The following is a 23498-nucleotide window of genomic DNA, read 5'->3' as shown; positions in this document are numbered from 1 at the left end:
ACATTTTTGTTATTGATTTGTAGCTAAACACAACATAGTACAGCATATTAGAACCATTGTTTATGACCACAGGTCCTTCCTTGCTGCAGCCGTCAGACTCTATAACCAGCATGGCCCTTGGTATACCCCTCATACAATAAAAAAAAACTGACTGGTTGTGTAGTAGTTATGTGCAATATATAAACATAAATATGCCGTTATCAATAACTGCAATATTACCTGGCTGCTATATCTCCTTCAGGATTTGTAATTTGTAAATTGTGTGTTTTTCTTCATCTTGAAATCTTGCATATTTTCTTTTGTAAAGCTGTCTTTAGCTCTGTTGCTGCTGTAGTACATTTAAATGTCCCCTCTGTGGGACGAATAAAGGGATTCTGATTCTGATTATCTTTTTTCTTTATCATTTAACTGGATGACTAACGGGAGTTTATTTTCTATATTTATTGCCCTCCCGCTTCTACTAGTTGTTTGTTCAGAAATTCAGAAATTGTCTGTACTAATATTGAAATAGTAGAATAAAGTAGTGCTTTGGAACAGTTTTATAATCTTGAAAAATATTATTTATTTATTTTTGCACAAATGTGCACATTTTTCTTTACCAATGTAAAACTTCAATACCAGACAATATATATCAATATATTATCCTTTTTCATTTTACCTTTACATTTAATGGCTCTATTAGGCTGTTTGACAACTTGTTTAAGAATGGAAGTAAAAATACGATCTACAAAAGAACAGAACAGAGTCAGGATATTAGGTGGCACAGTGTGTGATACTGTAGATCCAATCCAGTGTTTGAATGTTGGTGGGCAGCACTTGTGTTTACAAAATGCTCATGTGTTGTACCTTTAATTATATGGGATGTAGATTAAATTCCCTCCACAATCTCATAAAGTCCAGAACCAAAGCGCTCTTGGGCCAAAATAATAACAACATTCTTTTTCTTGTTTGTGTTCGGCCCAGTGATGCACTTCCTGCTTGTTGGTTTTGATGTCCGCTTTGAGTTACGTAAAACTTGAGAACATTCCTTGTTCATTCATGGCTAATGAGGGCGTCCTGTTGGATGGTCTCGTTTAATTAGTTTGCAGACTTCCCTTGAACCACTCACATCCCAGGCTGCCTGGCTCTCTGTCAGTGTTATGCAATGACATGCACACGTTAGATCAGTACTGTCCCGCCGAGTTCTGTTCCTCCAGGTTAGGGTGGGACTTGTGACGTGATGGGCACTCATTAAATGTTGTGTTAATATGTCAAAGCCTGAAAAAGACAATCAAGGGGGAAAATACCATGTGCAACTGATTTTAATCTATGACACAGGAGCATTCTGGGATACACTAAGGAATTGAGGAGGGGAGGAGCAGTTTGCATTCTTTCATTTGTCGTGACATAAACAGCTGAACATGTTTTGATTTATATTTATTTTCAAGAGAAATGCCTCAGGAAGTGACACCATTCCTTGTGTCTAGTTTCTAAATCGTTATCTTTCCATGACCCTGAAAGATGTCCTGAGTGAAAGTCACCTGCAGCAAACTGAAAACAGCCTCATGCATCGCTGTAAACTGGACCACCCTCCTCTACTCTCAGCTGGGTTCGAGTCATGGTTTACATCTCAGCTGAACTCTAATGTCCATCTGTTGGTCATTTTACCACTTTTGTGCAAAGTAAAACAACTTATTGATTCTCTGATGTTTTTCATGATCCCCAGAGGATGAATCCTACTGCCCCTGGTTATTTTCTGTCTCTAATGGCCCCATGAGATTCATGTTTTCTTTGGTATTTAGTAACGACATTCATCCCTTGCTCTGGATGAATTACAGTAAAGTACAGGTATAATTAGAATAGGTTTTTGGTTAGATGGCAGAAATAAGGTATGTTGCTAACTCAAGCTGATGTTTACATTTCTTGCTGCAACATAAAATATGTAAAGACTTTTGAAGCTTTACATAAAACTCAGAAGAAAGGCTGGCTTACCAAGAAGCTTTTTATCAATACTTCACTTCAGCAACTTTTAAGCAATATTTAGATTTTTTCTTCTTGTATACACACATTAAAGGGTGTTTGCTTCTGAAATCCTGGAGAGTCTTATCCATCTGAAAGCTATTACAATGAAAAAAAACTTATGTGGGAACTGATCGTATTTGGGAAAACCATTTGGAAATAATGGAGATAACCATTAGTCCATCCAAAAACCCTCCTCCTCCCTACTTTACCTTTCCTCTTTTAAACTTCACATTTAATGACATTAAACAGGTTTCTCATGCCACTGCCTTATCTGAGATGTCCTCCTCAGTCAGACACTGCATACTCTCTAACAGCTTCCCTCCCTTTCATGCTTGAGTCAATTTTGCTGCTCCTGTGAATTTAAAGCTTTAATTACACAAGTCATAAACTTGTCAGTGATGTTGGACATCACAGAGAAAATTGTCGTCACCTGTGGGGATCACTCTGCGGGGGTAGGGGGTTGGTTGCATCGTAAATTAACGGGACCCCATGGTTGCTCCTTCAGCAAATCTGAAAGTCACTGTTAATGACATATACTGGGTTTCAAACACACGTTTGCAGTATAACAGAGAGGAAATCAGAATTGGACTTACTTGGAAGAAGCGCAGGATTCGAATAGAGCTATGTGATTGTTTTTGGGGTTTCAAATGTTGCTACCTGTGCGCCATGTGTTTACATGAGTTACCTTATGTGTGTTAAGCAGATCACTTTCAGCATGATACACAGGGACTAGATATTTATTTATGCACGTTTTTTTGTATTCTGCTTAAGATCAGTGGAAATGATTTTTAAAATGTATCAGAACACAATTTGCTTTCAGGCATGTGCTTAATTTATTTATTCATCCAGCTGGTCCCAGGTCAGATCATCTTTTGATGAATAGGAAACCTGGAATTGACTTAAATCAAGTTTACCTTCCCAAAGAAAAAAATCACTGGATCTCTTTCTGGGGATGGAGTCTGCAATAATGTATTTATTATCCATTGATTTGATAAAGAAGGTCGATCTAATTGTTGTTTACTGCCCCCCCTAACCCACAAATGAGGTTAAAACACATTACGGATGTTGTATATTTTGTTTATGATTTAAGTAACAAACAAAATACACAAACACTGGACCATCAACCTGGCCTGGCTGTGTTTTGTGTGTCAAACAAAGTGTCAATGTTGACTTTTAAAGTGAGTACGTATATCTACGAGATATATTAACATATATACATAATTCATTTTATTTCACAACGTTAACCGTGTGCAAAAAGGTGTCATGGAATCTGAAAAAAAAAAATCCTCCTAAATAGTTATACATTTGTTAAATGGGAAAACCTTTCTTTGAGCAGATAGGGTGGATTAATGGTTCCTCTTTATCTGCCACAGTTAGAGCCTGTGGATGTGATCAGGCACGTTGGGGCCACCTGACAGGGCCCTATCAGGGGTCTGCAGGTCTCCTCCCACGCCTCTGACGCACTCACCCCTGCTGCACAGGCTGTGTTCCCGAGGGAGAGTTTGTATGCAAATGGAAGAGCTTCCTGTCCTATATCTGCTGAGGCCAGGGTGGGATTTCCTCATTCCTGACGTCTGACCCCTCTGCTCTGTCTCTGCTCTCTGTAACTGCAGTCTGCCATCTGGAGAGAGAGGCTATCACAGCCATCATGTGGCAACGCATGTGTGTTCATTTAGACCTGTATATTTACCAAGATCTCTGCTGACATACTTCTAGTCAACTATGAACAGGTTCCAGTCTTATTTAGGATTCTACATGGAGATGCTCTGAAGTAACAGATTTGGCTGTGAATAAAAAATAAATCATTTTTTACAGAGAAGGATGTTGCTTACATTCCAGGAATTGTTGAACCTGTTATTGGTTAGCTAAATACAGCTACACAACTTGATCTGAGGAAGTATCCAAATGTCCATTAGTTCAATCAAGAAGACACAAATATGAAATCATCATATCATTTTTAATTCAATCTGGACACTCAGTTTTCTCAATTAATGCACTTTTTGGGGCTGTTTATTAACTTTCTTAGACCGAAAAAAATAAATAAATGTTTTTACATTTTAATTATCGCACCATTAATGTGTTATGCAACATATTTCAAAAGTGTTCATTAAAGTCTTGTTATAAAATAAAATAAAAGTACCAACTACCATGGACTGCATAAACGACATCATGTCCTTGTTGGAAATAATGTATTTATTATTTTAATAGTAAATCAGTCCTCACCCTCTAACATATGTAAGGTTGTTAAATGTGGACAAAAGAACAATAACAATGTGCCTGTGTGTTACCAGTGAAAATAAATACTCTGGAGGCGTCCCACAGTCTGTTGCAGTCCATCATGGATAGAGTTTAGAGAATATGCTCTGTGTTCACTTGCGGTCTCTCCGGAAACACTTTCTTCAAACACCGCAGTGAAAATGGCAGAAATCTGTCCCAGAAATCCAAAGAAACATCCGTAATTTTAGAAAGGAATGTCACATTCCTTTGCAGCTGACTGAGCCCAGTCTTCCAGAGTGCCTCCTATCAGGAAGTGCTGCACAATGGGAGCAAATTGCCAGAAACACAAAGTCAGGCATTTGGGACCGAGGTGGGGGCAGACAGAGGAAACTGTGTCAGGCGCTCTCAGACAATAACCTAAGCTGCCATCAGAATCAACAATAAATAATGCCAAATGTAATCATACGGTCAAATTCTGTGGGGATGGAGTTCAGTGTTTAGATGAAACTCACTCTGTGTTAAAGACAATGTGTTATCCAAATGTAACCAACAGCTCTTTGCAAACAGATTGATTAATAAGTTTATTAGAATTAACACTATATATCGATTCATTCATTAGATTTGTGTCACAATTCAGGACGTGGTGCATTAGAACAACAAAAAGAACATCATTTATACATTTTGTAGAGAATCAAAAGTATTAACATTAAACAAAACATTGTAATCTGTGCCGTGTTCAGGGAAAACACATTATGTGTGCTTTTACACACAAAAGAAAATGTAATAAAGAACTATAAACTAAAAGATTTTGCTGACATATTTGCTCAAAATAATTCTTTAATTAACAATATATTTTATTAAAGCTAAAACTGCCCTTTGCTCTTCATTGTCAAACTAAAATAAGCTCTAATTTGTATTTATTTTCACAAAATAAAAACATTATAAATAAGGTATATATACAGCCACGGAAACAATCAAGAGACCACTTCAGCATTATCAGTTTCTCTGGTTTTATTATTTATAGGTTTGTCTTTGAGTTAAATTATTATTATTTCTTTATGGTATTCTATAAACTACTGACAATTCTTCTCTGTGTTGGAATTCAACAAATACTGGAATGGCTGCCATACATGTAGAAATAAAGATTTAAGTGGTCTCTTAATTTTTTACGGAGCTGTGTATATATAAGGTAGTGAGTAAAATAACTCACAAAAAATGCTAAATTTTGTATTTATTTTTGATCAAACCAATTTGCTAGAACAATAATAGTTGGTAACCACGAAGTATTTCTTTTTATTTCACATTAAAGCTTCCAGAAGAAAGAAAATGATCATATGTATTGGCCTGCTTTAATCATCTCATAACTGCTCTCTGAACTGACCTTACTCTTCTGCAATGTTTCTTAGATTTTTATCCTTATTATTAATATCCTCTCATTCTCTAGCTCTTCTTAAATGGAATCCCAGTGTCTACCCCTGCTGGGATCAGGGTGGTGGATAATGTCTGCAGAGATACACCACCTGCTCTCTGCTTCCAGGCTCACAGCCACAAGGGCCTCCCTCTCAGTTCAGAGGCTGTTGAGGAGTAGATTGGGGTCCTGCACTCAGCGTGGCCCTGGGAGACATCTTTATCTCGCCTGGAAGCGATGGCTTTAAACAGCCATCTGCTTCCATGGGGGTGGGCTGCATTGATGGAGCAGGCGAGCATGTATGTAACCTGAGATTCATTGTTCAGCCCTGTTGTCACTATCATCCTGGATCCACGAATGAGAGTGTGGATTAAAATGTCAGCAGCCCACATGTTACACAGTTTGCATATACTGCATTGATGTTAAAGGTTCTTTCTCTCAGCTAAACAGCTTTAACAGCGGCGAGGAGAGGAATGGCGAAGATTACACTTAAACAGTTCCTCTCACTGCAGAAAACTGGGCGGAGATTTCTTTTTTTTGCCTCTTTGTTTGGATTGTTGACTGTAAGCTTGCTCTGCTTTTTGTTTTGTGCACACTGCATTCTTGTGGCAGAAGTCCATATGTTTTTTTTTTGGGGGGGGGGGCTGACAGGTGCATCTGCCTCTGAGCTGGAGGCAAGAGATAGTCCTCGCCGGGGCTTTGTTTCCACTAAACATCTGCCCCTCAGCCTGAAGCCCTGTGATATTTCCCTGCATACCATCCTTCGCTCTCAAAGCAGGGGGGTCACCCTACCTCCTGACAAACTCCTTATGGAATAATAATACAATGGAGTATATACTGGATGGAACAAATAACATTCTTTCAGACTCCAAAAAAAAAAAAAAAAGCTTGCTAAAGATGGAGAAGTGTTCTTTGTAATAATATCTTTCTATTGTAATACTCACCTTTGCTGTCACACAGCCTGAAGGGATGTTTAGATATCGCTTTTTTATTATTTCTTTATTTTATTTTGTTACATTCTTTTTTACATTTTCGAATAAAGAAAAAAAACAGATAAACAGAAGGCACAATTGGTAATATAATTAAGAGTAGGTTACCGAAACTGACAAAAAAATCTTGTGAATACGACTCCCCTCTTCTATAGGGCTGCCTTATCAGCAGGGACATCCAACCACACATACAGGGAGAGTTCTGCTGTGAAGGCTCCCTGAGCTTGCTAAAGTTCTTCGTGCATTTGAGCTGGTATGCCTCTCCTTGTTGCCTAAACCTCCTTTAGATCAGTTATTTTTTTGGATCAGATATTTTTAGGCACATTCAAGCGGGCAACTCGAGCCTTCAGAAGAATGCTGGTGTTATCTGTTGACACAGGGGTGTTGTGAGCCAAACACAAGGTGCTTGTTTCCCTGAAATGTTGAGTCAAACACCTTCCAAAGGTTTCTGCCACAGTGATGGTGAGGAATGTTTGGGCATCAGCTGTTTGAGTGTTTACACTGCTCAGATTTCATATTGTCTTTAGTTTCATTGAGGCAGCAATAGGTCTTATCACATGGATACTCAGGGGGGTGGGATGCTTGTGAATGATGTTTTGGTTTGCACGTTATGGTTTCATTTGAATCTACATTAAATTACTATACATGTATTGTACCATTAAACACATTCATATACAATAATATCTAGTCTCCTGCATCATCACTATTGCGCACCCAGCTATTCAGAGCCTAGACTCTTGTAAGCGCAATCACCATGAAGCCAAAGATATTATAGATTTTCTCTTTCGATCATCTCAACTGAGTGAGTCTTTGGTCATTGTGCCGATGTAACACACTCTTTGGCTCTAAAGGTGCCTTTGTGTTTGAAGCCGTAGACAATCCTCACCTGCCTTTGATGGTCACTTTCGAGACCCTTTGGCGACAGTAAACTACACAGAGAGCTCAAATAGACAAGAAGCAGCCATAATCACCTACATGAAGAATTCTTCACCTGGTTATCAGGAATTGTTCATTTTATAAGACTACAGCTACCTTCTCATGTTCATTATTTACCCATTTGACAAACTAGATCGTCACCTCAGGGTGAGACAGTATGAGAAGTCATGAGAAACCATGTCACTAATTTTAAAAAATGTGCTTACTTCAGATTTTTACAACAGAAAAGAGATACAGAAAACAAATCCGTTTTGCGATTTGACATGTGCTGACATGTATGTGAGAGCGGCTGTTAGCAGATAACTTAAACAGATTTGTTTAGGCAAATGAGCCGGCAGGATGTTGATGTAGCTGCAGAGATGACTATCAGCTCAGCAGCTGCTCTCTGACCCCGGGCTGGAGCTGAAGCAGGTTCTGGGGCAGCACCGACGCTTAGCACTGGACAATACTCTTTTCTATGAACTGTTGTCTGCCAGTTATGGATACCAATTTAAAGGCAGAGTTATAGTTGTTACCGAATACATTTCGAACATCCATATAACTTTTTACGACTTTATGTTGTGATATAAACCAACCCTTGAATGATCATACACTGCACGTACTGAACAGGGGAAGTTACATTTTATTGTTACCAAAGATGAAGAAAAAAAGAGCTTCTCCTGAACTGTATGTCAAAAGTAATGTTCCTATACAATAAAACAACAAAGCAGTATATACTACTGTTACAGTCAGTTTTATATATGGTTAACGTTGTGAACTGAGGAATCTAAAAGCTTTTGGCAGTAGGTTTTGGAAACAAGTATTTAGTTAGGTTTAGTAAAAGATCGCAGTTGTGTTTGTAAGTGTGCTATGTCAAGTTAACTTGCGTACTCAGGTTAAAATACACATTTATCCACACCGTCCTCCTGATTAAGTTGGAAGGTACAATTTTCCAATGTGGGATATGAGAACTCCGAGGAGCATAATGCATAGTGTCTTCTCAGATTAAATGATTTTGTAGGTTGTGTTCACCAAACAGTTAAAAACACCGCAAGATCTGAATCCCAAAGGGTTACCACATTGTTGTAAATATCCATCAAGCTATACACCAATATTAGCGATACTTATTACAGTGATTCAAATCCATTTAAATTGAGCTGAATTGAAACAGAGTTGAACTGCTGAAGCGTTGAGCCCACAGGCAATTCCCAAAATATGTGTTCTTCTCTTATCTGCAAACAGCATCGCCCGCAGGCCTCTCCAGAGCTCCTCATTTCTGCACTGGGACTTGTTTACTTTTATGGCTAGTGGGGAATTTCTTGTGCCACCAGGTGCGAGGGGCTTTTTCTTGGGCGACCTGCAACAAGTGGGACTTGTGTTAATGGTGTTTACATCCAGTTGTTCCACGGCAGGACTAAATGACATTTACTCCTAGTCTCCTTTTGTTCTGTTCTGAGATTTATAACCTACAGAAATTCGTTTTCTGCTCATTTAAATGAAATGCACAAACCACCAGCACACGTTAGAGTGAATGTTGAATTTCTTTTTCCATAACTTAATCATGTCTATTGTCTACGAAGAAAAGTAGTGCTTATGATTTAGGACAGCAGTGTTATTCATTAGAATACACCCCCAACCCTATTAAAAAGAAAACGTCAGGCTGCTGGTTGCCCTCCTGTCGTCCCCATGAAGCAGCAGACTGGAGGCTCGGCCAGACCCCATGGACATGGTAATGTGAGGAATGCGGCCATTTCCTCCTTTGCAGGAAAACAAAAGGAGCTGCTGAAGCGCCTAGCTTGTCCCACCTCACATAACAAGGCTGCCGCTCCCAGATCACAGTATGCATTGTGTCGACCCAGTCAGCCCAGGCCACACCATTAACAGGTCCAAATGGCTGATCTTAAATGTCACTTCTGTGGGCAAATGTGTTTTCAAAGTCTAAGGAGAAAAGTCAACTTGAGTTTTCAGGTAATTCTTTGACTTTCTTTCCTTGGAAATGCATGTATCAAACAACTGTTAAGAAAACACACCTGGGATCAAACCTGATTCCCATGAAAATCTGTCAGCATAACAAACACCTTCAGCAGAGAGAAAGCAAAAGGTAAAACTTAACCATATCTAGAACACGTGCCACAAACAGCAAAAGAAAAGGTATGGTTAATGCTAATCATTTAGCCTGTGTAGATAAGTACTTATATATCCAATACAAACAGACTCACTTCCTTAATCAAGAGCTGTGATTAAAGGGGTATATATTACAGGAATATAGAGCTTTGGAAATATGCTTATTTGCTATCTTGCTAAGAGTTAAATGAAATGTTTGCTAAATATAGCTTAGCTCAGTTTAAATACAAACAATGTTGAGCATTTAATATAGCTCATATTCAAAGTGTTAGTTTTTGTAGGTAACCAACAAAAATATATAAAGTGTTCATTATGTGAGGATCAAGACTGGATTTTGAATTTACCTTTGACACGTGACCTTTGCACACAGTTGGAGATGCTCTTTGTCCTACGCGCCTTTGCTTTAGGTGAAGGCAGGCGCACAGGTACAGTCTTATGTATAGGCTACAGGCTATGGGTAGAGAGTGCAGAAAGCACCCTTGTCATGTGGCCAGCTCGTTATCTTCTCCTCAACAACAGTCTCTTGAAGTTTATTGAATGTATCTCACAGAAATCTCCAAACCTCATCGTCTCGCCAGTTAGACATTTTTAAGTGAGTGACTGTAAAGCCAAACATTGTGCTCTTTCTCATCTCCATGATCTGATCTAAACCAGGAGACCCAGTTTGAGTGCTTTAAGATTCAATGTGATGTTACTATCCAACAATTCCTATTGTTTATAACAACTTACAAAACTGTTCAGAAATCAAAGATAGTACACTCTTTAACTTCAAAACTTGAGAATGATAACTTTGTTAAGTTTCAAAGTAATCCAGTGATGGTAACCTGTGCGTTCACTGGGTGCCTTGCAGAAAGGAGCTGATAGCTATGTTTCATACAGTGACAGTTTGACTAAATGTATTGATAGGCTTGAAATACAGTTAGGCTTCTGATGTCACATGACCTGCTGATCGAAAGAAACTATTTTGACAGTTACGTCATGGTGTGGTTGAGATGAACACTGATGCAGATTAAATGTGTGTGTGTGTGTGTGTGTGTGTGTGTGTGTGTGTGTGTCATGATGCTCTGTGTGCTCCTTTGTGTTCCTCTGACATGACACACTTCACCTACACAAGGTTCATCAAACTGAGCTTGATGACATGATGTCGGGGAGCATCGTTATGAAGCTGTGCCATTGTTGCTGAATTCTGTCTTTAGTTTCAAATTAGAGATTAGTGGGATGTTGTTCTTTATAGTTTGGTGTGTTAATGAGCTTTATGTCTTCATGAGAAAACAACTTGTACGCAACAAAGAAGATGTGTTGTTTTTGTTGTTATGGCGTAAGCATGGCAAGGGCACAACTTGTGTTTTTAGCTATGTTTTTACACGAATGACACAAAGAAGACACAGCGTGTATTACTCCTGATACCAATGTTTGGACAAAGCTGTTTCCACAATTATTGCTAAATTGGGAAAGCTGGATCCGTATATATGACAGACAGCTATTAGAAGGTATTTAGCTCTTTATTCAACTTTAGGAAACAAAGATTATAAGCAATTCTTCTGAAAATGTCAAAGCAAGCTGAAGCCCAGTGCATCATTAAACCTGGAAAACATGGTTCATAATGCAAGTACGCAATGTGATCCAAACCTCCTGCTCATGTTGTGGATCCAGATGAACCCTGAAATGGCCCAACCCTGTATAATCTTATCAGTTGTAAAGGTAGTCAACATTCTTCAGAAACGGTTGGACTTTAACTGCCATGCAAATGAGCAGGTGGATGTTTGATTGTTTGGTAAAGACACCTGCACTTTTTTCCTGCTGACTGACAGACTGCACCGCCTTAACAAGACCAGACTTGTTTACACCCAACAACCTCTGCCATCCTCAGGATGATCCTTTTCATGGCTGCAATCAATGACATTACTATCCAACACTACAACCCCACCCCCACTGCCAGCTGATCATCTACATACGTGTGTGAGTGTGAATGTGTAGCTAGTGGTGGAGGGGTGAACAGCAGATGGCAGGGCTGCCCCCGTCATGTCTGCTTTTTGGGGGAGAACAATACATCTCTCTCAGCTCTTATTAAAGGAGGGGAAGGGGATTTCAGTCCACGGACAGCTGGCAGGCAGCGTGCCTCGCATCCCCCCCCCTCCCTCCGTGTCCACACACAGACACACACTCTGCAATTAACTGGCACGGGCCACAGCTTAAATATTTACCAGGCACATGCAACAAATAGATGTTCAAAAAATAATGATAAATCCATGTCTCAGTTATATCACAGCCCTTTTTCATGACAGCCTCACTGTAAGATCTTTGCCTGTGTCTCTATCCTATAAACGACATAATATCCACCAGGTCAGCTTTGATTAACACAATAAAAATGAGTTCTTCTTCAATTCCACATTTTACAATACTTTTAGGGCAGAATATCAGTTGATTGATCGATAAGCCAATCTAGAGAATACTAATCAACAGTTTTGTCACATAAAGTCATCTTTTTGGACATTTACAAAGCAAAAAGGATGAGGCATTCTTTGTGTTCAGATCCTGAAACGTGAGAGTTTGCTGTTGAACCCAAAACACATCGAGCTTTGCAGTGTTAGTTTCATAAGACAAGAAGTTTGAATACATCATCTGAGGCTTCTGGGAATTTAACCTGAGGATTTTCTGAAATGTTATAGACTAAAGTATGTATAAAAAGATAATGGTAACTAGGAAAAGAGCAACATACAAGAAAATTAAATACAATTAAATGGAACAATAAGACAAGATAAACAGGGAAAATAGTAATCCATAAAATATGTGAGATGTACATGTTAAAATAAGACAGCATGGCTAATTTTCACAATCGTTTGATATAAACATGACATAAACAACATTTCTGGCATACATCTTTAGTTTTTTAACCTGAATTATTATAATCATCATCCCTCATATTTCCTAGATAATTTCAATAAAACCTTTATGAGTCAGGGTGCACTGTTTGACTGCATTCCATGACCCTGCAGAAACATTCCTCGCACTTTAAGCACTGCTTTAACTGTGCAGCAGTGGGGACTTGAATTGCTCAAACTACCTCACAACAAAAACAATAACAAGCTCTTCTACATGATACAGGCAGCCAGCTGCGATAGTGTGCTTGTGCTCTGAATCAAATCCCCCCCCCCCCTCCTCCTCTCCTCCCCCCTCGGCTCCTCCTCCCGCTCTCCTCCCCTGTTCTCTGCTTTTGATCCCACAGGGACTTGGAGCCTTTGCATTCCTCTCATTCCAGCCGCAGAACAATCGGCCCTCAGTTATTTATTGTGCAGCGCGCAGCTCGGAGCTCAGTCTGCTGCTGGCCCCGGTGCGCACACACCGTGCATGGAGGAGAGAAACCTGTGGACTTTGTTGACTTTAAGAGCAGAAAACTGAAAGACTACAGCACCCGAAACGGATTCCTTTGGGATGAGACTATCGTTAGGTACGTTCTTCGTGTTTTACTCGAGTTTTATCCCATCTTGCTTTGTGTTTGTACGCTTGATAGAAGTCCCGTTGGCACGGATTGTGTGCATTGCGCATTTTTGACTGTTGAATTGCTTTTCAGTTCCGGTGAACATCTCGTGTATTTATTGTACCCATTAGAAGCAGCCCCTTGAAATGGATCCAATTACTTTTAAAAACGCATTTTAAGTTGGTTTTAACGCGTTTGAGTTTTCGGTTGATTAAGAGCCACGTAGTAGGGTTTTGTGTGATATTTACCACAGCCTGCTTCAAGAGAATCTATTTGGTTTTTAGATCCATTTCACGAGTGTATCCAGTTTTCTCTACTTTGTATTAATCATACATCATTGTGTCACATTTCTAGAATCAGAGCATTTGTTGTGTCTGGGTCTGTGCTGGTTATGACAGAAACGGTCTGGCTGCTGAACAAAGTTATGCTTTTAAATGTGTGGGCAATAAAACTGGATCTGCGCTGACATCAGTGTTGGGTATTTCCAGCAACAGCTCATGCTCTCACTGCTAACAGCAAGTCATTGTGCAATAAAATAGTTGGCAGTAATTTGGGAAAGAATGTAGGCTTCTGCGTGTGGAATATTTAACCTGCTACGATTAGTCGATGACCGATAAACGGCTACTATTTTTGATAATCGATTAATGTCAGAAAAGTCTGTTTCAAATATGCCGATTTCCTGCTTTTCAATGTCTAAAATGATATTTGAGTGAATATATTTGGAGTTTAGACTGACAAGCAGGGCATCACCTTGGAATGTAACATCCTGGGATGATCCACTATTTTCTGGCATTTTGAGCAAACTATTGATCGATTATTTAGAAAATTCGCTGAACCACTATTGATTTTCTTTTGTGACAATGGAGTTTATGAACCAAGAAAAAAATATCTGATGAGACTGTACCATATATTTTGTGCAGCTTTTAATGTGATCCATATTATATTTTCCCCTTCAGATTTGTGATTTTACCATCACCTCCAACTCCAGACAGTTTTTCTGCTAATTTCCCACGGACTGAAATGAAAACTGCTGAAGGCTCCTCCGGAACGGTCCTGCACCGTCTGATCCAGGAGCAGCTGCGCTACGGGAATCTAACGGACACCCGCACGCTTCTGGCCATCCAGCAGCAGGCCCTGCGTGGAGGCAGCAGCAGCGGCGGGGGGGGGCACGGTAGTCCCCGCTCCTCTCTGGAGAGCCTGACACAGGAGGAGACCCAGTACATCCATATGTCCACGCGACAGGATCCTCAGGGACAGGAGCACCAGGGGGACCTCCTGCACTCCGAGAGCCAGATGTGCCATCTGTACCAGCTGCATGGAGAGGAGCTGCCCACATATGAGGAGGCCAAAGCACACTCCCAGTACCTGATCTCCCAGAAGGGGCAGGCCGGGCAGAACTTGGACATAATGGGGGGTCGCAGTGAGGCTCAGTGGGATTTGAAGAGGGAGCATACTCGCTCCCTCAGTGAGAGGCTCATGCAGCTCTCTCTGGAGAGGACAGCTCCTCAGCACAGCCTGAGCTCTTCCCACAGCTACCCACAGCTGTATCATGATAATATTACAAACACTGTGGCAGCTGACAGACAGGGGGCCCAACAATATGCAGATCAGCGTGGCCCCCCTCCGGACTACCCTCTGTTTGCTAGGATTCCCGGATACATGCTCAGCCACTCACAGGAGCACGGACAGTACTACAGAGAACCCCCCCCACCGTTCTACTCACAGCACCACAGGTAATTACAACAGATGGACAACACTATGTAATAGAGAGGAGCAAGCATTGGCAGTTCTGAGGGTGGGCCAACAGGGGCTAGTGCCCCTATAGCACTGAGCTTGGACCCCCCTATGCCCGCCGTAGTTATCAGGAATGTTTTTTGTTTTTTTTACTCAAACTAGTGTTACAGATATTAAGAAATAATACAAAAACAAAGTTTGGATGCATAAATAATTAAATTAATAAATCATTTAAAATACATTAGAACTAAAAGTGTGAAAATCTTGAACAAAGTCTTTGTCTGTACCCTTTAATGAAATAACTGAGCCCAACCCAGCCCCCCTTGTACAATTGGTCTAGAACTGCCACTGGGAGCGATAGTTTAATAGAAACATTTTCTATATAACATCTTTCATTTTCTCTATCATTCAGAGAATCAGAGAAATCAGTTGACAAAAAAGAAATAAAAAAATATAGTGTTACACTTTTAGAAACTCCATATTCTGTCATTATATAGACCAAACATTTAATGGATAGATGATGAAAGTAACCCTGAGTTGCAGATAGTAATGTGTTTTTAAGTATGTCCTGTGCCTGGGGGTATTCAGCAGCGTGGTAATAAATCTCTCTCTCCTAGCAGGTATGTGTCCGCTCAGTCACAGGTGGCTCACAGCCCCCCCACAGCCCCTGGTGAGAACTTGTCTCAGACTGAAGTGTTGATGCGAGAGAACGAGCGACTCAGGAAGGAGCTGGAGGTCTACAGCGAGAAGGCCGTCCGGCTGCAGAAGGTGAGAGGGAGAGGCGGTGCAATGCGCGGAGCTGGCGGCTCAAACCAAGCTGCTGAAATAATAAAAACAGTGCTTTCCTTTACAGTACTGACAGGGTGACATCATATGTGATACATTAGTAAGGTTTTGTGAGTTAGGGTAGTAGTTGTCAGGAATGCCTACAACACTTCCCACCTCCTTTGTCTTTCAAACATGCTGGCATATTGCCCTGAAAGGAGATAAAAACCCTGACACCTCAGCCTCACAAGTGTTCACTCAGGAATGTTGATTGTCTTTTTGCAGTTGCACTTAGTTAGAAAACCATTTGCCTGAAAGCAGTAAAAAAAGAAAAAGAATAAAGGGTGGCATTTATACTCATGACTAATGATCCTGAGCAACTAAAACATAAACCACAGTCCAGACAATGAATGTCTCGCAGAGACTGATCATCTTCTCCCATGTTCTTCTCAGTTGGAGTTGGAGATTCAAAGGATATCAGAAGCATACGAGACCCTAATGAAAGGCTCTGCCAAGCGGGAGGCTCTGGAGAAAACAATGAGGAATAAACTGGAGGCTGAGATTAAGAGGATGCACGACTTCAACAGAGACCTGAGAGGTAGGTGTTGTCCATCATTGGTAATGATCAGCTCTAAATATAGGGCTGAGTATGGGCAAGCATCTGCTGATAAGATAACCACCAAAGACATATGTATATGTATAGACAAACATCGCAGATTGATGCTGTTTTTGAGAATTGATATCGTATCCCAAGGCATAATATTGTGAATTCTTGGAGTAAAGCAATATATGACAGTTTGGACTAAACTACATATGGCATATTACAACATGGCATACAAAAAGACAGAAAACATGTTTGATCTTATGTTGTGGGGTGTTTTAGTGCAAGTGCAGATCATTTTATTGTGTGGGGTTGTTGTGACTGTGTCTGCAAGTGCCATGGGGGGAATGATTTTTAGAGGAAAAAATAGAAACTAGATAAATAAAGAGACTGAATGAAAAAAGTGTATCATTATTTTCTCACTTATATGTGTATAACCATCATGTTTTTTTGTCTTTCTCTGTGCAGATCAGCTTGATTCAGCTATCAAACAGCGGTCAGCTAAGGAGGCCGAGTGTTCCGACCAGAGGCACCATGTCTTTGTTAAACTGCTCGAGCAAAGTGAGTTCATCCTCGTTATTCAGAATCAGTTTTATCACTGTATGGCTCATGAGAGGGAATAGTAGGTGGACATGAGGATGTTTTTTATCCCAGTGCCCTGTGCACTAACAATGGCAGCAACATAGAAGAGCAGTGTTGGTTTCCTCCTTCATTGAGGTGGTGTTATAAAGGCATGTGACACAAATGTCTCCATTTCTAATGTTAAAAGAAACTCTTGACACTTGACACGCTATGTTTTACAACCATAATAAATGTGGCCTGAATTCAAGAGATTCTTATAGACATTTCAGTCTGTCTCGCCACTAGGAATTCCTCCCCTCCCCCGATGCTCAGTTTTGCATCACTGCTGACTCCCTTCCTCAAGGGGAACTAATAAGTCCGGGACTCTAGGGTCGTCCAGGCCCAACTCAAGATGACCCCTGTTCAGCCCGATCTCCTTGTTTGGGCATTTCTTAACCTCATGGTTGAATATTTTCTGCTCTGTGCAGGGGTGTGCTGGCGAGTACAGCTAACTGACCTCAGTTTACTCATCTTTTTTAACCTGCTAGGATTAACATTGCCCTTCCCTGTGTATTTAAACAGCCACATGATTGCCCTGAGTCATAAGATTGAGATCTAATGTCCATGCCTTTCCTGGAAACACTTATCTGCAAACAACAGGAGCAAACTTGCATACAAATTACAATAGTGGGATGTGTTGTGTATATCATTTTTGTAAAATGGACCACTCTTGTTTACTTCACGTCCCTAGAAGCATTCCAGAGCTGTTCCCATTACAAAGCTATGCCTGTGTGTGTAAGTGGATAAAAGGAAGTCTGCATTCCCTCCACAGGCATGCACTCATGTTGTGTAATCAACCTCCCTTTTTAAAGTGACACAACAGATAAAACAGCCTTCCCTTCTGAAGGTTTTCATTAAAACATGGACTATCTTTTGATAAGTATATTAGATCATTTAAATGTTTAGTGTAAGTATACAGTGCAGTAAAGTAGTTGTAACTCAGTGACTCATTTACATTTTAGAAGACTAAGTGACAAATGCTCTGTTGTTGAACCACATGGCCCAATGGCTCTGAGTGAATTTCTTTTGTTGGGTCGCATTCCATTCAAAACTCCCTGAGCTTATGTAGCGGATTGACTGACCCATCAATAGCCACTGAATAGTCTTGTATAGTGAATTCATTAGCATTAATTGTACCTCTTCTTTGTGGCTGCTATAGAGAGCTGCAGCCTTTGTGTTCTCATTTAGCCACTTGCATGTGAAAGCAGGGGTACTGACATTAATGCTGTGAAAATCTAATGAGAATCTCATGTTTGCAGTCATCTTACAAAAAGCCATTAAAAAAAAACACAACTTGACTTTGGGACCGGGAACCCAATAGTCCAAAAAGGCTTACTCACAGCACACTTTGTCCCAAGACATTAATATATGATAACCTCCCAACACAGTATCTTCCAGTCCTGTCATAGTTACTACTACCACCATTCACCTCTTTATCCTTTCTTCCTGTACCTCAGATGAAGAGCAGCAGCGGGAGCGAGAACAGCTGGAAAGGCAGATACAGCACCTGCGTGTCTCCGGGGAGGAGTGCCAGCGGAGGGGGGAGCTGCTGGAGCAGGCTCTGGTCTCCACACAGGCCCGCAACCGGCAGCTGGAGGAGGAGCTGCAGAGGAAGAGAGCATATGTGGAGAAGGTGGAGCGACTGCAGGGATCGCTGGCTCAGCTGCAGGCGGCCTGCGAGAAGAGAGAGGCGCTGGAGCTGCGGCTGCGCACACGGCTGGAGCAGGAGCTGAAGAGCCTCAGGGCCCAACAGGTGAGGGTCATGGGATGGTTCAGCACTTAGGAAGAAATATGTTTGAAGATAGAGCTGGGTGTTGATTGGCTTAGCTTGGCATACAATCCATAAAGCTTGGGAAACAGCAGACCTGGGTTTGTTCAAAAGAAAAAAAGAAACTACAAGTACCTTTTACCAAAATGGTAATTCTATTTTCTTCAGGCTTGCAGTTTCTTTATACTTGAATTCTTTATTCTAAGCTAAGCTAACCGGCTGTTGCCCTCATATTAAGCATTCAGATTGGAGGGAGAAAAAGTATATTTTTCAAAACGTCCAACTGTCATTTCAATTAAAAGGGATTTGTTTCCTAATCTAACAGCGGTTGTCTATCATATCAGTCTCATAGGCAGGCAGCTGACCCCATGGCTTCAGAGCTGAGCTCCTCCATGCTGCAGCAGCAGCTGAGGGAGAGAGAAGAGCGTGTTCTGGCCCTGGAAGCAGACCTCACCAGGTGGGAGCAGAAGTACCTGGAGGAGAGCACCATGAGGCAGTTTGCCATGGACGCAGCTGCCACTGCTGCTGCACAAAGGTACGATAAAACATTGAGAAATATAGCATGAAAACACTTTTGGATAATTCAAATTGTATTGAAGTTTAGGGATATTTTTTAACTGTCTCCTATTTTTAATGCAGAGATACCACCATCATCAAACATTCACCTCGACAGTCACCAAACAGCAGTTTTAATGAAGACCTGCCTTCATCTAGTCACAGACAACAGGAGATGGAGAACAGGTAAACATCTCTCCTCCTATTTGTTAGTTAGTAGCCTGCTTCTCTGGTTTGGGTGTGTTCTAATGGTGTCTTACATGTGTCTAGGATCCGTGCGCTTCATGCTCAACTCCTGGAGAAGGACGCTGTGATCAAAGTCATTCAGCAGCGTTCCAGCTGGGAGCAGGGCCAACTGGAGAGACAGGGGCTACGTCTCACCAGGTCCGTCCCCTCTATCAACAATTTGACCAGCAGCACGGCGATTAACGGTGATTACAAGATGTTTCTCGCCACGCTTCATGCAACACAGAAGAATTCAGAATCTTTAATGACACATGCTATATCAAGCGACAACTGGCTGACGCCAGACAGAATGTGCACTTCCTAAAAAAAAGTTGAATAGGAGACAAGCCTTTCATGCCCCTGAAATATACAGCTTGTTTTTAAACTGGAATGCATATCATCTCTCACTCTAGAATAGCCTGATCCAGAATAGTCCTGGGAAGAGCTCAGAGGGCAGATGTTCAGGAGTGTGTAAGTGTTGATGCTGGAGGGTAATTAAGCAGCCTCCTCCCTTTGTCTGCATTTGTAGGAAAGAACCTCTCAGATGACCAGACAGGTGCTGCTCTGCTGAAACCCCAACCCCGCATGGGTCCGCCCAGGGCCCGGAGCAGGGACTGCAGCACCCAAAGTGACGAGGCCCCTCTGGAGCCTGAGCTCACCGCAGAGCCATGCGAGCTAAAGACGTCTGAAGTGATCTCAGCAGCTACACCTGGTTGGTTTATTGCTTTGTTGATGATGACTCCAACTCCCCACCACACACACTCCTTCTCTGTTCAGTTGAACAGGCTGCTCTTGATCTTTGTGACAACTATATAAAGTGAAACCATTAATATCTATTAGGGCAATTATAGGTAAAAATATGGTGCCTTGTTAGGGGGTAATATTCTGAGGTAATGACGGCTTGTAAATACTTGAATCTTGTGAATTCAGATTTGTTAGAAAAATATTACCCTCCTCCCCTGGCTGGGTTATTTTCTTTTTTAACCTACAATGGCCATTATATGCAGTTGTACAGACAGACTAGTAACTTCAGAATTAAACATGTTGTGTTTTGCAAATAACCAGCATTGCTGTTGATTGAGCATACCAAACCGCTTTTCTAATCTGCCTATTTTATATTCACAGTAGACACCACAGAGAAGCCACTCAAGACATGTGAGAGGATCAGCAGCTCAGACGCAAAGGTGGTTGAAATCCTCATTTGAGGACCACTACAGATGATATGCAGTGACAGCCAGTGATGACAGAGACCTCAAGCCTGAGGTTTTCAAGACCTTTATTTACATCTGAACAGAATAAAGAAAGGCTGATGGTCTGATGTGAGCGGAGCCAGTTCACCAGCAGCACCGTGCAGAGTGCACGATGTGCCGCAGTCCGGAGAGGAGAGCCGAGCTTTCCCCCATCTGTGCAGTACAAGATCTGACATTTGCCTGAAGAGAGAGAATTCTCCGAGCTACCTGGACAGTATTGTGCACTGTGATAGGAACCTAGCTGCTGGTGTGCATATTCAGTTGATGTGCATGTTCATTTTTGTAGTAATGTATTGTATTTATGTTTGTTAATGCTGCTCATATCGTAATGTGACTTTTCTGTTTGGGAGGTGAAAGGACACTTGCCTTTCCCTGCTCCACTTAAGTTATATACATTTCTCTGGATCATTTCTTTCATTTATTTATGTCCTGTAGCGCGCCTGCCCTCTAAAAGTAATTGATATATTAATATTACAAGCATCCTTTATTTCTTCATGCAATGTTTGTGGATTATTCTGTCTAACAGAACCTAAGTTAATAGTTGCTCCATTCTTAAAAATACATTTGGGGCCTGCTCACACCTTAGAAGAAGATTTAGAAACGTGTCTGCTCATTTGTCTCTCAAAAAAGCCTATGAGGATTGACAGTGTTTCACGGGGTTCTAATTTTCCAGATCCTGGATTAATGTTCAGGGGCCTCAGATGGCGACTGCCCAGCATTTTGCTCCCTTCCGCTAATACGCTAGACCTAATCTCCTCACATTCCCTGGCTGAGGGAATGCTCCCGTTAAAGAAAAAGGCTATCTAAAGTCTGACCCCTCACCCTTGTTAAAATGGCACACATTCTCCACATGATTCTCTTTCTGGGGATGGTTATTTCTTCTGAGTGCTGGTAGCTGGATCTTCCATTAGCATAGAAATGGTCAACTATAATTGGCCTGCATTTGCCACTCTATTTGTTGTCTCGATCACTGTGTTATATTCAGCTGTGTTGTCTCCACTGCGCAAGTATCTCACATTTCTGAGTGTACAGGACTTTATCCCTAACATGGAATCTTCTATTTATTTCTCCCTGCGTGGTGTAGCTTCACTGAACACTGCTCAATGTAGATTCCTGTTTCCAGCCCTGTGTTCCTTCAATTTAATGGGATTGTGCCACAACTTTGATTTGATCCAGATTACTGCTAAGTTAATATTATATTACACCACATTTTTCAATAGGTGAATTTTTAGGTTTATTTATTATAATTATTGTCCCACAAATTGCATGAGAAATCTCACATTTTGTTATTCCCCTTCAAACTGTTCACTATATTTCCCGGCACAATGCATTTGCTGGTCATTGCAGCGTGTCAGTTCATGCCTTCCACTCTTTTTGGAATGTGTTTACATGAATGTGAAGTGAGAGAACTTAATATATTTTGTAGTTTTTTGTAATTTGTATACATTTTTTTGTGTTTTTGGTGCCAAAGATGTACTCTACCTTTAAGTTATCACCATGAAAAATTCAAAAGGTCCTGTTTAGGTGCCTTACTTCAGCTGGTTGACCCATTTTGATGTTGCTGTGAACTTTTGCAAAGGAAACATTTGTATGTATACCTTAAAATGTCACCATAATAGATTAAAATTCTTAATATATGTATGACAAAATCCCATTGGTTTTGATTTGTTGCCCTGGTTTAATGCAATATAGTCAAGGGATCAGGTAAAATACCCTACTGAAGTGAGTCAGATAGTCATATTTAAAGACTTTGATTCCTCTTGGTTTGTTCAATAGGACTATTACGCTCTGGTCCATCTTTATCAATAAGAGGCATTATGTTCAAATCGACATTTACTTCTTGCAGGATCTTTTGGAATATCAATAACACATTCCAGTAGATTATTCACAATTGGTGACTGCAGAATCTATGGGTGGGTCACAGTATAATGGAGTCATGGGAAATGTCCTGAAACCACAAAAAAACCCACCTGTTCAGCACCAAACGGTAGACAGGTCAGCAACTTACATTGTGAAGAATGTAGCAGCCAAAGGGACAGACATGTCCCCGAATTAGTGAAAGATTAAAGTGTGAGTCATCATGACAACTCTTCAACTGAATGTAGGACAGCAATATTTTGAAGGTCCTTGTGTAGCCAGCAGTAATCGATATTACGTATTTCCGGACAGACTTCCTTCCTACTTACTGTCTGACTCCATTCTTGCTTGAGATGCGAGAATGGAGTTAAAAGCACCAGATTTGAACACATATCTTTTAGCTGGTATATAGCCTAATTGCTGAGATCCGATAACCAATAGCATTGTCAGCCAAGGCATTCAACCTATTTTGCCCTTCACACACACTGTTTACTTGTGACTGTGATTGGTCAAAAGTACTCCACAAATGAAAACCATAATGCTTCCGAGACTCATTTCATTACCCCTTTTTCTACAGATTCTGCATTCATGTACAAACTTTGAAGGTATAGATTATGTGAGACATAACCATGGCATCAACTACATATTTTCTTTGGAGGGATGGACTATAAAAATAAAAACCTCCTTTTTTTAAAGATCCCCTATTATGCAAAATGCACCTTTTGCTGTCTTTTATACATAAATATGTGTCCCCGGTGTGTAAGGAGACTCACAAAGTGTCAGAAAATACAACCCTCTCTCTTTTCCTCCTTACCCACATCTCTAAAAACGGGGGTACAAACGAGATGATCCAGATTTGCGATGAGTTATAACCGAAATGTGGGCTGGCTTTACATTGAACTCCTGGCAACGTACCGCCCAAGTGACACCTCTCAAAACAGAGCTATATAGATACTAAGAGTTGCTACACTCTTTGATGTGCCGCCAGGG

The 23498-nt window shown here is 40.9% G+C and overlaps 1 protein-coding gene across 2 annotated transcripts; it reads left to right on the top strand.

The window, feature by feature from the left end:
• The first annotated feature begins 12913 nt into the window (after positions 1 to 12913).
• On the top strand, positions 12914 to 22300 carry amotl2a (angiomotin like 2a). Of its 2 annotated transcripts, none has more exons than XM_063892151.1 (11): positions 12914 to 13102; positions 14089 to 14865; positions 15487 to 15634; positions 16085 to 16229; positions 16701 to 16793; positions 18311 to 18606; positions 18966 to 19156; positions 19261 to 19362; positions 19447 to 19607; positions 19931 to 20113; positions 20527 to 22300. In XM_063892151.1, the coding sequence occupies exons 2-11, from the start codon at positions 14153 to 14155 to the stop codon at positions 20604 to 20606; spliced, it is 2112 nt and encodes a 703-aa protein (XP_063748221.1). In that variant the 5' UTR covers positions 12914 to 13102; positions 14089 to 14152; the 3' UTR covers positions 20607 to 22300. The 2 variants fall into 2 exon arrangements, with proteins under 2 accessions (XP_063748221.1, XP_063748220.1); XM_063892150.1 differs by having other exon boundaries at positions 15484 to 15634.
• The last annotated feature ends 1198 nt before the right edge of the window (positions 22301 to 23498 follow it).

Source organism: Eleginops maclovinus, chromosome 9 (genome assembly GCF_036324505.1).
Source record: "Eleginops maclovinus isolate JMC-PN-2008 ecotype Puerto Natales chromosome 9, JC_Emac_rtc_rv5, whole genome shotgun sequence".
Taxonomy (NCBI): domain Eukaryota; kingdom Metazoa; phylum Chordata; class Actinopteri; order Perciformes; family Eleginopidae; genus Eleginops; species Eleginops maclovinus.
Note: the sequence above shows the minus strand (reverse complement) of the source record. Positions and strands in the feature narration are given on the sequence as shown.